Here is a 15,291-nt window from a genome sequence, read left to right as displayed (position 1 = left end):
TTTTTTCAGCCAGAGAGTGGTGGGCCTGTGGAATTCATTGCCACAGAGTGCAGTGGAGGCCGGGACGCTAAATGTCTTCAAGGCAGAGATTGATAGATTCTTGTTGTCTCGAGGAATTAAGGGCTACGAGGAGAACGCTGGTAAGTGGAGCTGAAATGCCCATCAGCCATGATTGAATGGCGGAGTGGACTCGATGGGCCGAATGGCCTTACTTCCACTCCTATGTCTTTATGGTTATGAAGCAATGCTAGATACTTTGATAAGGCTGTTTGCAATGGTATTTATTTCAGCGGAAAGTACTTTTTATCTTGTCTGCTTAGATTTTGGTTTGTGCTGAATCTCTTAAACAAATTATTTTGTACATAATGGCAAACGACCGTGGTCTAATATGAGTTTTATCTCAACAGTCAATAGCATCTGCAGACATGGATTTAAACCAACTGGAAGCCTTCTTAACCGCACAAACCAAGAAACAAAATGGAATTACACAGGAGCAGGCGACAGTTCTAACAAAATTCTGGAAAAGTCATAAAGTGAAAATCCGAGAAAGTCTTATTAATCAGAGCAAATGGGAGAACTGTCTGAGGAATTTGAGCTGGAGAGTTGACCTGAAGTCTCAGTCCAGACATTTAGATCAAATAAACACACCGGTTGCTATTGTGGAGTTTGAACTTGGTAAGAACAATCAGGTAAGAATGGAACCTGCGTTTTGGATCGTGATACTAATGTAGGAGTTGAAGAAGTCAGATTTCTCCAGTTTCCTCATTTCCCCTCCCCCCACCTCGTCTCAGTCGGTTCCCTCAACTCAGCACCGCCCTCCTAACCTGCAATCTTCTTCCTGACCTCTCCACCCCCACCCCCCACCGGCCTATCACCTTCACCTTGACCTCCTTCCACCTATCACATCTCCATCGCCCCTCCCCCAAGTCCCTCCTCCCTACCTTTTATCTTAGCCTGCCTGGCACCCTCTCCTCATTCCTGATGAAGGGCTTATGCCCGAAACGTCGAATTTCCTATTCCTTGGATGCTGCCTGACTTGCTGTGCTTTAACCAGCAACACATTTTCAACTAGGAGTTGAAGAATCCTAACCTAATTCTCATATTTGCACTGATCAAAGTCAAAATCCAAAGATGTGTTAACTGGTCATTTTGAAAACAAACAGTGCATCCTGAAGTTCTTTGACACAGTTTTTCTCCCACAATTCTGTTTCCATCTCCTTTTGCAAAGGCATTGATTTCCTTCTGAAGCAGTCCCACAGTATTGTGTATCTCTTGGTAACTAATTTAAATGGATGTGTTCCTCAGGTGTCATTCTTGTATGAAACCCTGGAAAGCAATCAGACTGGAAGGACAGAGGGAAGTAGATGATTATATCTAATTCTAATCTTGTTTTCTGTGGGCGATTGTATAGATGGACTTTCAGCAGGAATTGACAGATTATCAGTGATGAGCTTTTTTTTAAACCCCCCCCTTTTTCCCCCCCCCCCCCCCATCTGTAGATATTAATCACTACCTCCATTTACTGTTTAGAATAAGCTCACTTTGAGTCTGCTAACATGTACACAGTGAGCTGAATCGTTTCCATTGGTGCTATGCTGTTCTTTGAAATGGTGAGGAGATCCTAAGAATCCGTATTCATAGACAACATTAGAGGCTGGAACTTTAATTTCAAGAGCAATTACATGTATGTTTTTGAAATGTCTTTTACACGTGTTCCTGTGACTTATTGAGTGTTTATTGATTTAACCTTTTGAACAGAAATCCATTGAAGGATAACTATCAAAGAAGACGTCAGAGTTCAAGTTCGTTAAACCATTTTCTTCTTAAACCTCCCATATGTTAACCATTTTTCCTCCAATCATCTTTACCAAACTTTTTCAAGCTGTTGACAGCCTAAGAATGAACGTACAGATAATAACGGTAATTTAAAACCTTCCGTGTTTGTATGTAGAGTTAGTTAAAATACTATATGTTAGGCTACTTAATAAAGTAACTATCCATGGTGTTGGGGTAGTATATTTGCAGAAATACAGGATTGACTATCTCGTAAAACAAAGTTGGGAAAAGGGGGGCATTTTCAGGATGGTGAACTGTAACTGGTGGAGTGCCACAGGGATCAGTGCTGGGGCCACTCTTGTTAACCGATATTAATGACTTGGATGAGACAAGTAAATATACTGTTGTTTGTAGAATTTTGTAATCACAGTTAAGCAGTGGATAATTTATTGCAGGTTTGAGTTTAAGTTGAAGAAGCTGTTGGCTGGATGTGATCCATCAGTCAGATAGAGAAAGTGTACATCTGTGACAGCTGGGGATGGCTCACTGATATAAGAGGACAAATCATTGCCGGCACAGAATTTTTCTTTCTGTTTGAAATTGTGGGGACAGCATTCTGCTCTGACCAAGGCATTTGGTCTTGGTCTTCCTTTGGTTTTCCTCGGCTTCTCGTCCACTTCCCTCTGTCTGGTAAGACAACTCGATGAAGATTGTTCCCTGGAAGGTCTGCTTAATCAGAACTGCTGTCTTGGAGAAACTCCCATCTACCCTGAGCGTACTCGATTCTTGAACCCTGCATAGATTCTCCAGTATGGATTTGACCAAGCCCCAGTGCAGTTTTGCCATGGATTTTGCTTCTTTAACTTTCTTGGCTCAAACATGGTTATTCCAGCACAAATGTATCTTAGTCCCTGGTTGCTTCCCCCAGTGCCTTGTATCCTGAGTGCTCCTCTCCAAACCTTTGCTATATTTCAGGCAGGTTATTTTCACTGTGGTAATCAAGTGTCCGAACCCTTCGGGCTCGTGGCCATGGGACAACCATTCGTGACATTGGATTCATGACACTAGCACCTGAAGAAGGATTGAGGCTCCAAAAGCTTGTTTTTTCCAATAAACGTGTTGGATTATAACTTGGTATCGTGTGACCTTTGATCTTTGATATTGGATGATTTCTTGCCTGCCTTTATTTGAGGGTTAGTTTGCCATACTCTGTCAGCTCATTTTGAAGAACAGTAAACTGATAATAGGGTGCATTTGGCACTTGATGAATTGTTGATGCTAGTCTTGGGCATCATGACTTCTATGTTTTGTAATTTTGCCCTTTGTTTTCATATGCGAGAATTTTGGAAAGTTAGGTACTGCTATGCTGGCTGTTAAATGAAATCTCATGCTGCACAGTAAATAACAGGAAAATTCAGGTGACATAGAGTCGGCAGAGGGATAAAGACAGGTTAAGTGAGTGGACAGACAGTAGTCAGATGGAGTATAAACTGTGCAAATGGAGTTATGTGCTTGAGCAGAGGGCATAATCTCAGATTTAAGTTTAAGACAGAGATGAGGCCCTTCTTCTGTGAGGGTAGTGAATCTGGGATTCTTTACCACAGAGGGCTGTTGAGGCTGGGTTATTAAATATATTCAAGGCTGAGATTGACAGATTTTTAATCCTTAAGAGAGTCAAGGAGGTATGGGAAGAAATAAAGATAAAAATCACACAACACCAGGTTATAGTCCAACAGGTTTAATTGGAAGCACTAGCTTTTGGAGCACTGTTCCTTAATCAGGTGGTTGTGGAGGACACAGTTGTAAGGCACAGAATTTATAGCAAAAGTTCACAGTGTGATATAACTGAAATTAGACATTGAAAAATACTTCAATTGTCTGTTGAGTGTTTCATCTGTTCGAATACCATGATATTTTCACTTCTTTAATGTGTAAATCACAAAACTTTTTAAAAAAAAGTTACATTCTCAGGTTAACTGTAACAATTGGTGTTAGCTAGACAATATGTTGAAGGTGTTAGCCCCCTCTGTTCTCTGTCTGTGCCTTAATGTTTAGACTGATGCTAATCTAAAAAGTGAGATAACAGAGGTTCACTTGAATTCATGCAGTTTTTGAGCAAAGTACAATGTAACTGTGCAAGTACTAATTCACCCTACAAACATGTGTGTGTATGTGGGTCTTTGTGTGTGCGGATGTCTGTCTGGGGTGGGGGTTTGTGAGAGTGAATGTACATGTGTGTGCTTGAGTGTAGAGTGGTCTAAGTCTGTGAGAGGATGCATGCATGTGTGTGTATGTCTGTCTGTCACTGCTGAAGTATTCCCCAACTGGGAGGGAACACTGCTGTCTGTTGATTGTTGTGCGGTGCCCATTCATCTGTTGCCGTAGCCTTTGCTCGGTTTACAGCGGTCCAGGACATTCGACCTCGGACCTTCGAGTGACTATCCTCCAAGGCAGACTTCGGGACAAGTAACAGCGAAAGGTGGCTGAGCAGAGGCTGATAGCTAAGTTCTATACACGCACGCACACACACACACACACACACACACACACACACACACACACACACACACACACACACCCCCTTGCAGACACACACTCCCACACTCTTACATGCATCCTCTCACAGACTTAGGCTTGAATCTCTCGGCTAAGTCTACACCTATCATGTCCCTTCCAGTATTGTCTACAGGATCACCCAGGCGGTCATTGCTGCTTCCTTCGGAGAATTTCCAACTGCTTCATTGTCTTGGGATGTATCGCACCATACTTTCACCAGTTTACTTAGCATTCGGTTCACCCACCCAGTACTGCTCCCTTGGTACATCAGCAGCCACAACTATTGCCATTGTCACTCTACCCCGCTCAATCTAGTAAACCATTTTAACTTGTGTAGTTGATAACAGCGCAAGATCTGGATTTAGTGCATGTTGTAAATAACGCTAAAACTACTTGCTTTGGACAATTTGTGTATATTCCAAATCCTATTATCATTTGCATTCACTTTCCACTCCCTATAATACTCACACGATTACAAAGGAACGTAAGAACTAGGTAAGGGAGTAGGCATTTTAATCCATTTTGCTATTTAATGTGATTATGGCTAATCTTATCCTGGTCTTCACTTCCATGTCTGCTTCCCATAGCCCTTTATCCCACTTTTCATTGGAAACATTTATTTATTTATTAAAACTTTTGATTCTTTGATTTATGGGAGAAATATAAACAGTCTATTGCTGCAAACTGTGTTTCTTACCTCATATAAAGCCCACATAAATTTATGAAGTGTTTCGTAACCTCACCCCGGCACAATTCTGTCTTCTGTGCAGGCTGCAGAACCTTGGGTTGCCAATGCCAAACCTGTTTTTTTTTAACCAGCTCTCTAACTGTATTCTAGAAAAAAGAACTTTTGTTTATTTGAGGGGCTTTTTTAAAAACACACGCAACTTGTTAGAATTCCAATAGTACAAGCCAGTCAAAATATTAACACTTCACTGAGAGAATGTTTTAATCCCTTTACCTTCCCTGCCCATGAAACATTTCATAGCAAATTATCCCATGGCAATCTCTCCTCCACAATCCCTAAATAAAACAAAAACAAATGTAAATCTACAATGTTTTTAAAAATGGATAAAATATTGAAGTAGATTCAAGGAAAATATGCTCCGTGTGATGGACATCAAATTGCTGCCACTATTTTCGGGATAGATTTGCCTTTAATTCTTTAACATTAATTGGATCATAAAATATTCTAATAATTGAGTGGATATTTGTTTCCTATCTCATTTATTTACATCATTAGAATAGTTTTACTCCAAACAACTGCTGATCTTAAATCACTCACACTGTTTCTTTATAATTGCTTTTCATAGCTTTAACTCCTGAACTAACTTTATTTTGTGAAGTGTTCTCAGCTTTATTGCATCCCTCAAATTTGGAACACTCAACAATCTTGCTGTTGGCTTCACAGTCACTCACATTTATTTTGCTGCATTAAGTTACTGTATATTTTGCATTTCTTACCTTTATCTGTTTTACTGTCCTGCCACAAACACAAATGTATTTGTTCCATTACACACACACTGTTCATAGCACCACGATTTGTCTCCTTTAGCTTCTGTTCTTTTTGTAATTGTTGTATTCTGCTTCAGAAAAGCACTTGAGAATTTTAGTATTGCTTATTGGGCATCAGCAGAGTGAGGATCATTGGGCAGTAATTGTAGACACTGATAACCCAGCGGTGTACTGCAGAAAATGATTTATTACCAAACAGAATATGCTGGAAAAATCAACCTGTCAGGAAATATTAGAACATAGAACAATACAGTGCAGAACAGGTCCTTCGGCCCTCGATGTTACGCTGACCTGTTACCAGCTCATCCCCCTACAGTATCCCATTATCATCCATGTGCTTATCCAAGGATTGTTTAAATCTCCTTAATGTGGCTGAGTTAACTACGTTGGTAGGCAGGGCATTCCATACCCTTACCATTCTGACTAAAGAACCTGCCTATGACATCGATCTTAAATCTATCACCCTTCAATTTGTAGTTATGTCCCCTTGTACAAGCTGTCATCATCATCCTTGGAAAAAGACTTTCACTGTCTATCTAATCCTCTGATCATCTTGTATGTCTCTATCAAATCTCTTCTTAGCCTCCTCCTTTCCAATGAGGACAGACCTCAGTCTCTCAGCTTTTCCTCATAAGACCTTCTCTCCAGACCAGGCAATATCCTGGTAAATCTCCTCCGCACCTTTTCCAATGCATCCACATCCTTCCCGAAATATGGCGACCAGAACTGCACACGATATTCCAAGTGCGGCCACGCTAGCGTTTCGTATAGTTGCAGTATGATATTGCGGCTCCGGAACTCGATCCCTCGACAAATGAAACCTAACACACCGCATGCCGCCTTAACAGCAATATCAACCTGGGTGACAACTTTGAGGAATCTATGTACATGGATTCCAAGAGTCTTTGCATTGACCCAATACTCTCTTCCTGTTGTTCTTCCCAAAGTGCATCACCTCAGATTTAGCTGCATTGAGCTCCATTTGCCACCTCTCAGCCCAATTCTGCAGTTTACCCATGTCCCCCTGCAACCTGTAACATTTTTCCAAACTGTCCACTACTCCACTGACTTGAGTGTCGTCTGCAAATTTACTAATCCATCCACCTATGTTATGTCTGCGTCTAAGTCGTTTATAAAAATGACAAACGGCAGTGGTCCCAAAACAGATGGTTGTGGCACACCACTAGTAACCAGACTCCAGGCTGAATATTTTCCATTAGCCGCCACTCGCTGCCTTCTTTCAGAAAGCCAGTTTCTAATCCAAACTGCTAAATCGCCCTCAATCCCATTCCTCTGCATTTTCTCCAACAGCCTACCATGTGGAACCTTTTCAAAGGCTTTACTCAAGTCCATATATATACCACGTCAACTGCCGTACCCTCATCTACATGCTTGGTCACCTTCTCAAAAACTCAATGAGGTTTGTGAGACACGACCTGCCCTTGACGAAACCATGTTGACTATCCAAAATCAAATTGTTGCTTGCTAGATGATTATAAATCTTATCTCTTATAATCCTTTCCTACAACAGAAGTAAGGGCTCACTGGTCTATAATTACCTGGGTCATCTCTACTGGCCTTCTTAAACAAGGACACAACGTTTGCAATCCTCTGGTACGAAACCTGTAGGCGTTAGCAACTTAAATATCAAGGCCAAAGGCTCTGCTATCTCCTCCCTAGCTTCTCAGAGAATCCTCAGATAAATCCCGTCCACTCCATCTAGAATTGATAACCCTTGTTTGTAACTAACCTCAATCCCTTCTAGTCTGATATCTCGTACCTCATTCTTCTTCTCTACAATATTCTCCTTTTCCTGAGTGAAAACCGATGAGAAATGTTTGTTTAGCACCTCTCCAATCTCCACAGGGTTCATACTCGACTTCCCACTTCTGTCTTTGACTGGTCCTATTCCTACCCTAGTTATCCTTTTTATTCTCTCATACCTGTAGAAAGCTTTAGGGTTCTCATTTATTCTATTTGCTAAATACTGCTTGTATCCTCACTTTGCTGCTCTTCACTCTCTCTTTAAATCCTCCTGAGCTGATCTGTAATCTCCATTGCCTCATCTGAACCATCTTGCCTCATCAACACATAAGCCACTTCCTTCTGTTTAACCAGAGATGCAATTTCTGTAGTAAACCAGATTCCCTGACTGTATCACTTCCTCCCTGCCTAACAGGGACATACCTATCAAGGACACACAATATCTGTTTCTTAACCCAGCTCCACATTTCCATTGTCTGCTTCCCCTGCATTTTGCTACCCCATTCTATGCATCCTAATTCTTGCCTAATCGCATTATAATTGCCCTTGCCTCATCGAAAACTCTTGACCTGAGGCATGTACCTATCCCTTTCCATCGGTAAACTAAACGTAACTGAATTATGGTCACTCTTTCCAAAGTGCTCACCTACAATGAAATCAAACACCTGGCCTGGTTCAATACCAAGCATCAGAATCAACCTCTTGACGTCTCTTCTACATACTGTGACAGGAAACCTTGCTGTACACATTGGACAAATTCTGATCCATCCGACGTACTAGAGTTATAGCATTTCCAGTCAATGTTGGGGAAGTTAAAGTCCCCCATAATGACCACCCTGTTCCTTTCACTCCTAGCCAGAATAGTTTTGCCAATCCTCTCCGCCACCTCCCTGGAACTCTGTGAAGGCCTATAAAAAACACTCCAAACAGTGTGACCTCTCCTGTTTCTAACCTCAGTAGACGAATCCTCATCAAAAGTTCTTTCAGCCACCGTTCTACTATCCTTGACTGACAAGGCCACACCTCCCCCTCTTTTACTCCTTGCCTATTCTTAGTGAAATATCTAAACCCTGGAAGCTGCAACATCCATTCCTCACCCTGCTCTATCCATGTCTTCGAAATGGCCACAACATCGAAGTCCCAGGTACCTATCCATGCTGCAAGCTCACCTACATTATTTTGGTTACTTCTGGCATTGAAGTAGACCCATTTCAAACCAGCTTGCTGTCTGCCAGCACATTCCTGTGACCGTGAAATCCTGTCCCTGTCCTCCCTACTCTCCTCCCGTGCACTGCAACTATACTTCAGGTTCCCATGCCCCTGCTGAGCTAGTTTAAACCCACCTGAATAGCACCAGCAAATTTTCCACCCAGGACATCAGTACCTTTCTGGTTCAAATGAAGACCATCCTGTTTGTACAGGTCCCACCTTCCCCAGAATGAGCCCCAATTATCCAAATCCCTGAAACCCTCCCTTCTACACCATCCTTGTAGCCACGTGTTCAGCTGATATCTCCCCCTATTCTTTGCCTCGCTATCATGTGGCACGGGTAACAAACCAGAGATAAGAGCTCTGTTTGTTTGTTCTACCTCTCAGCTTCCACTCTAGCTGCCTGAAATCCTGCCTTGCATCCCCATCCCTCCTCCCACCGATGTCATTGTTACCTACGTGGACCATGATTTGGGGCTGGTCATCCTTTCCCTTCAGGACCCCAAAGATTTGATCCAAGACATCATGGACCCTGGCACCTGGGAGGCAACACACCAACCGTGAGTCTCATTCATTCCAAACAAACCTTCTGTTTCACCCTCTAATTACTGAGTCTCCAATAACACTCCTCCTTTCCCTCTTTCCCTTCTGTGCAACAGGGACAGGCTCTGTACCAGAGACCTGGGCCCCACTGCATACCCCTTGTAAATCGTTCCCCCCACCCCCAAACAGTATCCAAAATGGTATGCATGTTTTTCAGGGGAACGACCACAGGGGATTCCTCCACTGACTTTGTTTGTTTGTTTCTTTTCCCCCTTCGAACAGTCACCCAGGTTTCTTCGTGCCTAGGAGTAATTACTTCCCTGTAACTCTTACCTATCACAGCCTCTGCCTCCTGAATGATCCGAAGTTCATCCAGCTCCTGCTCTAGTTCCCTAACACGGTTTAGGAGGAGTGAGAGTTAGGTGCACTTATTGCAGATGCACTTGGATGGGACACAAGTGACCTCCCTCTCCTCAAACATCATGCAGGAGGAACATTCCTCTCCCTGCACTGCCCCCTTACCAGAAAGTAAAAAAGAAGCTTACCTGATGTGTCCGTGGTGTTTAAGGCTAGAGGAGGTGGTTGGATGGGAGGATCTACAAAGGTAGGGTCTCTGATTTAGAAAACACTGACTTATATAGCTGGATGGAAATAAAGGAAAAGTCCCTCCTTTCCCAGAAACCACTGCTCTCTGATTTGAGCTTTTATATTTGACATCAGTGACTCACTGCTCCCAGCAGACCCCTGCTTCAAGTTCCCGCCCTTCGAGCTGTTGTTGTAGGAAAACAATTAATATTTAAAATCTGTGACCTCTTGTCAGAAGTGGAAAAAGTTTGAGATGTAAGAGATTTGCAGCTTAGGATAGATTGGAGAAGGATAAAGGGACATCTATGATCGAGTGGAAGATCAGAGGCTGAATGATGAAAAACTCGTCGTCCAAGTCAAAAGGGAGTTGTGCTGGAGCAAAAAAAAACAAAATACGCACTGAGCAGGGGTGCTGCTGGGTGAAAACAGAAACAAAATGGGCAAAGAAAAGAAAAGATGATGGGAGAATAGAGGTTATGGTCTGGAATGGTTCAACCCTGTGATCAGCTTGGAAGGCTGTAAAAATGTTTAATTGACAGTGAAATGCTGTTCCTCAACACTAAGCTCGATTGGTACATTGCAGTAGGCCAAGGACAGAGATGGGGCGGTGCAGTGGCTGTGGATAGCACTGCTGCCTCACAGCACCAGGGATTCTGATTCAATTCCAGCTTGGATGACTGCCTGTGTGGAGTTTGCACATTCTCCTCTTGTCTGCATGTGTTTCTTCCAGGTGCTCAGTTTTCCTCCCATGTTCCAAAGATGTGCTTGTTAGGCGAATTCCACTCTAGCTCCCTGAAATCCTGCCTTGCATCCCCATCCCTGCTGAATTTCCGGTAGTGTTCAGGGATGTGAATGTCAGGTGTATTACTCATGGAGTCATAGAGATATACAGCACGGAAACAGACCCTTCAGTCCAACCCATCCATGCTGACCAGATATCCCAACCTAATCTAGTCCCACCTGCCAGTACCTGGCCCATATCCGTCTAAACCCTTCCATTTCATATACCCATCCAAATGCCTCTTAAATGTTGCAATTGTACAAGCCTCCACCACATTCCATACACATACCACCCTCTGTGTGAAAAAGTTGCCACGTAGGTCTCTTTTATATATTTCCCCTCTCACCCTAAACCTATGCCCTCCAGTTCTGGAAACCATACCCCAGGAGAATACTTTGTCTATTTATCCTATCCTTACCCCTTGTAATTTTATAAAGCTCGATAAGGTCACCCCATAGCCTCTGACGCTCCAGGGAAAACAGCCCTAGCCTATTCACCCTCTCCCTATAGCTCAAATCCTCCAACCCTGGCAACATCCTTGTAAATCTTTTCTAAACCCTTTCAAGTTTCACAACATCTTTCCGATAGGAAGGAGACCAGAATTGCACACAATATTCCAACAGTGGTCTAACCAATGTCCTGTACAGCTGCAACATGACCTCCCAACTCCTGTACTCTGACCAATAAAGGAAAGCATACCAAACACCTTCTTCACTATCCTATCTACCTGTGACTCCACTTTCAAGGAGCTATGAACCTGCACTCCAAGGTCTCTTTGTTCAGCAACACTCCTTAGGACTTTACCATGAAGTGTGTAAGTTCTGCTAAGATTTGCTTTCCCAAATCGCAGTATCTTGCATTTATCTGAATTAAACTCCATCTGCCACTCCTTAGCCCATTGGTCCATCTGATCAAGATCCTGTTGTAATCTGAGGTAACCGTCTTCGCTGTCCACTCCACCTCCAATTTTGGTGTCATCTGCAAACTTACTAACTGTACCTGTCATGTTCACATCCAAATCATTTATGTAAATGACAAAAAGCAGCGGACCCAGCACCGATCCTTGTGGCACTCCACTAGTCACAGGCCTCCAGTCTGAAAAACAACCCTCCACCAGCACCCTCTGTCTTTTACCTTTTGAGCCAATTCTAAATCCAAATGGCTAATTCTCCCTGTATTCCATGAGATCTAACCTTGCTAATCAGTCTTCCATGGGGAACCTTGTAAAACGCCTTACTGAAGTCCATATCGATCGCATTTACTGCTCTGCCCTCATCAATCCTCTTTGTTACTTCAAAAAGCTCAATCAAGTTTGTGAGACATGATTTCCCACGCACAAAGCCATGTTAACTATTCTTAATCAGTCCTTGCCTTTCCAAATACATCCTGTCATCCTCTCCCTCAGGATTCCCTCCAACAACTTGCCCTCCACTGATGTCAGGCTCACTGGTTTATACTTCCCTGGCTTGTCCTCACCACCCTTCTTCAACAACCGTACCATGTTAGCCGGGGGAACGTAGAGTAATCGGGTAGAATGGGTCTGGGCGGGATACCCTTCGGAGGGTCATTGTGGACTTGTTGGGCAAACTGGCCTGTTTCCACATTGTAGGGCTTCTATGATTTCAATGTCATGTGAGAGGAAGATGGTGAATTAAAATGACAGGTGACCAGAAAGTTCATGTTTTAGTATTTAGTTGCCAAATCAACCCTTAAACTGTCAATGTAACAAATCATAGCTTCATGCTTGCAGTGTTTCAGTAAATATTATTGTGAGAAATTGTTCCAAAGCAAACACAGTAAAAACTCAATATCAAAGCAAGCTTTGAAAAGGTTTCCTCTTCTGAGATGGAATTTGTACATCTTGGATGAAAGCTGTTGGTGTTCTATTTTGTTGACCTGTGTACATGATTCTATATTAAACAGTGTGATGTTTACTGCAAACCAATCGTGGTTTCCTTGTGATTTATTTCAAACAGTACAAGATGCTTTAGATCTTAATATTTCTGTATTGTAACACCATTCACATGAAAGATTAGGGCCAATCAAGGATAGTGGTAGGAAATTGTGTGTCAAGTCTGAGGAGATAGCAAAAATGCTAAATGAAAACTTTTTGTCAGTATTCACACTGGTTTAAAGACAAGGAGAATACTGAGAAACCAACTACAAAACTAGGCAGGATTGAGATTCACAAGGAGGAGGTGTTAGCCATTCTGGAAAGTGTGAAACTAGGTATATCACTGGGCTAGATCGGAATTGTCCTCGAATTCTGTGGGAAGCCAAGGAGGAGATTGCTGAGCCTTTGCCTTTGATCTTTATGTCATCATTGTCTGCAGTAACGGTGCCAGTAGACTGGAGCATAGCAAATGTTGTTCCCTCGTTCAAGAAGGAGAGTAGAGACAACCCTGGTAATTATAGACCTGTGAGGTTTACTTCGGTTGTGGGTGAAGTGCTGGAAAAGGTAATGAGAGAGAGAGAGGATCTATAATTATGGAGAGAGAAATAAGTTGATTAGGGATAGTCAACACTGTTTTGTGAAGGGTAGGTCGTGCCTCCCAAATCTTATTGAGTTATTTGAGATGATGACCAAATAGGTGGATTAGGGTAAAGTTGGAAGGAACAAAAGGAATACACAATGCTGTGCCAATAATAAGGCTCTTGGTAGTGTAGATGAGCAGAGGGATCTTGACGTCCATGTACATAGATCCCTGAAAGTTGCCACCCAGATTGATAGGGTTGTTAAGGCATACAGTGTGTGAGCTCTTACTGGTAGAGGGATTGAGTTTTGCAGCCACGAGGTCACGTTGCTGCTGTACAAAACTCTGGTGCGGCCACACTTGGAGTATTGTGTACAGTTGTGGTCACCATATTACAGAAAGGATGTGGAACTGTTGGAGAGGATTCAGAGGAGATTTACTAGGATGTTCCCTGGTGTGGAAAGAAGGTCTTACAAGGAAAGGCTGAAGGACTTGAGGCTGTTTTCATTAGAGAGAAGGAGGTTGAGAGGCGACTTAATCGAGACATATAAGATAATCAGAGGGTTAGATAGGGTAGATAGTGAGAGTCCTTTTCCTCGGATGATGATGGCTAGCACGAGGGGACATAGCTTTCAGTTGAGAGGTGATAGATATTTAAAGTCTGGTTGAAGATTTGTAGCTCGGGTGTCCGTTGTTGTGGTTCTGTTCGCCGAGCTGGAAGTTTTTGCTGCAAACGTTTCGTTCCCTGGCTAGGGAACCTCATCAGTGCTATTGGAGCCTCCTGTGAAGCGCTGCTTTGATGTTTCTTCCGGTATTTATAGTGGTTTGTTCAACCACTATAAGAACAAACCACTATAAATACCGGAAGAAACATCAAAGCAGCGCTTCACAGGAGGCTCCAATAGCACTGATGATGTTCCCTAGCCAGGGAACGAAACGTTTGCAGCAAAAACTTCCAGCTCGGCGAACAGAACCACAACAGGTGATAGATATATCAGTGATAGTTTGTTTACTCAGATTAGTGGGGGTGATGAGTGCCCTGCCTGCAACTGTAGTAGACTCTCCAACTTTAAGGACATTTAAACGGTCATTGGATAAATAGGTGGATGAATATGTAATAATGTAGTATAGATGGGCTTCAGATTTGGTTCCACAGGTTGGCGCAACATGGAGGGCCAAACTACCTGTATGTGTTGTAATGTTCTATGTTCATTTTAATAAACCTTTTTGTACTTCAAACCATGTGATTAATCTTGGTGTATCATTGTCCCTCAGAGGTATCTTCTCTGGAGGAGAAATCAGAATTGATTTGCTCAGATACTCAATCTTGACTAACCAAGGAGTAACCGATAATCAGAGTTGACAGAGTATAGATTTGAGACCCCAATTAATTTGTTTGTGGTCTTGTTGAGTGGTGGAGTATGCTTGGGGGCCAAATGGCCTACTGCTGCTCTCCATTGGTATATTCATATGTGTCTGTTTATTGTGTTAATTGGCATTTGATGAATCAGATATTTTGACAATCTGGAAGCAAGCAGCAGAGCCAAGTTACCAGCATACGCTAAGTAATTAAATCTCAATGTTACTGTCACATTTTTTTCTTTTTAGGTTACTGATCATGTGGCCAGACTTTCCACTTTTGTGTTTAAAATGTTGAGTCTGGTAAGCAGAATGGCAATGAATAATAGTTCTTCCTCACAGAAAATCCTGATAATTACATATAAAAATTACATTCCCAATATGACTAGTTTTCAAAAATGCAAAAAACCAAGGCCTACATTGGCATTCTCAGTTTTACATTAAAAAAATCCCAAAGCAAGGAATTTTGCATAATGTTCAAGCTCATAATTAGATTAGATTACCTACAGTTTGGAAACTGGTCCTTTGGCCCAACTGGTCCACACTGACCCTCTGAAGAGTAACCCACCCAGACCCATTTCCCTCTGACTAATGCAATGGGCAATTTAGCATGGCAGTTCACCTGGCCTGCACATCTTTGAACTGTGGGAGGAAACTGGAGCACCCGGAGGAAACCCACGCAGACACGGGGAGAATGTGTAAACCACACAGACAGTCGCCCGAGGCTGG

At 42.6% G+C, this 15,291-nt stretch overlaps 1 protein-coding gene across 3 annotated transcripts in view; it reads left to right on the top strand.

The window, feature by feature from the left end:
* commd1 (copper metabolism (Murr1) domain containing 1) overlaps positions 1-15,291 on the top strand; it is a 127,453-nt gene that overhangs the window by 44,119 nt on the left and 68,043 nt on the right. For 2 of the 3 annotated variants that reach the window (XM_060831122.1, XM_060831124.1), the window contains exon 2: positions 408-689. In XM_060831122.1, coding sequence (XP_060687105.1) covers positions 408-689 — 282 coding nt within the window. The remainder of the gene's footprint in view (positions 1-407; positions 690-15,291) is intronic. The other variant, XM_060831123.1, reaches the window with a different exon arrangement.

This window comes from Hemiscyllium ocellatum, chromosome 10 (genome assembly GCF_020745735.1).
Source record: "Hemiscyllium ocellatum isolate sHemOce1 chromosome 10, sHemOce1.pat.X.cur, whole genome shotgun sequence".
Taxonomy (NCBI): domain Eukaryota; kingdom Metazoa; phylum Chordata; class Chondrichthyes; order Orectolobiformes; family Hemiscylliidae; genus Hemiscyllium; species Hemiscyllium ocellatum.
The sequence above is the reverse complement of the archived record's forward strand: the minus strand, read 5'-3'. Positions and strand labels throughout refer to the sequence as shown.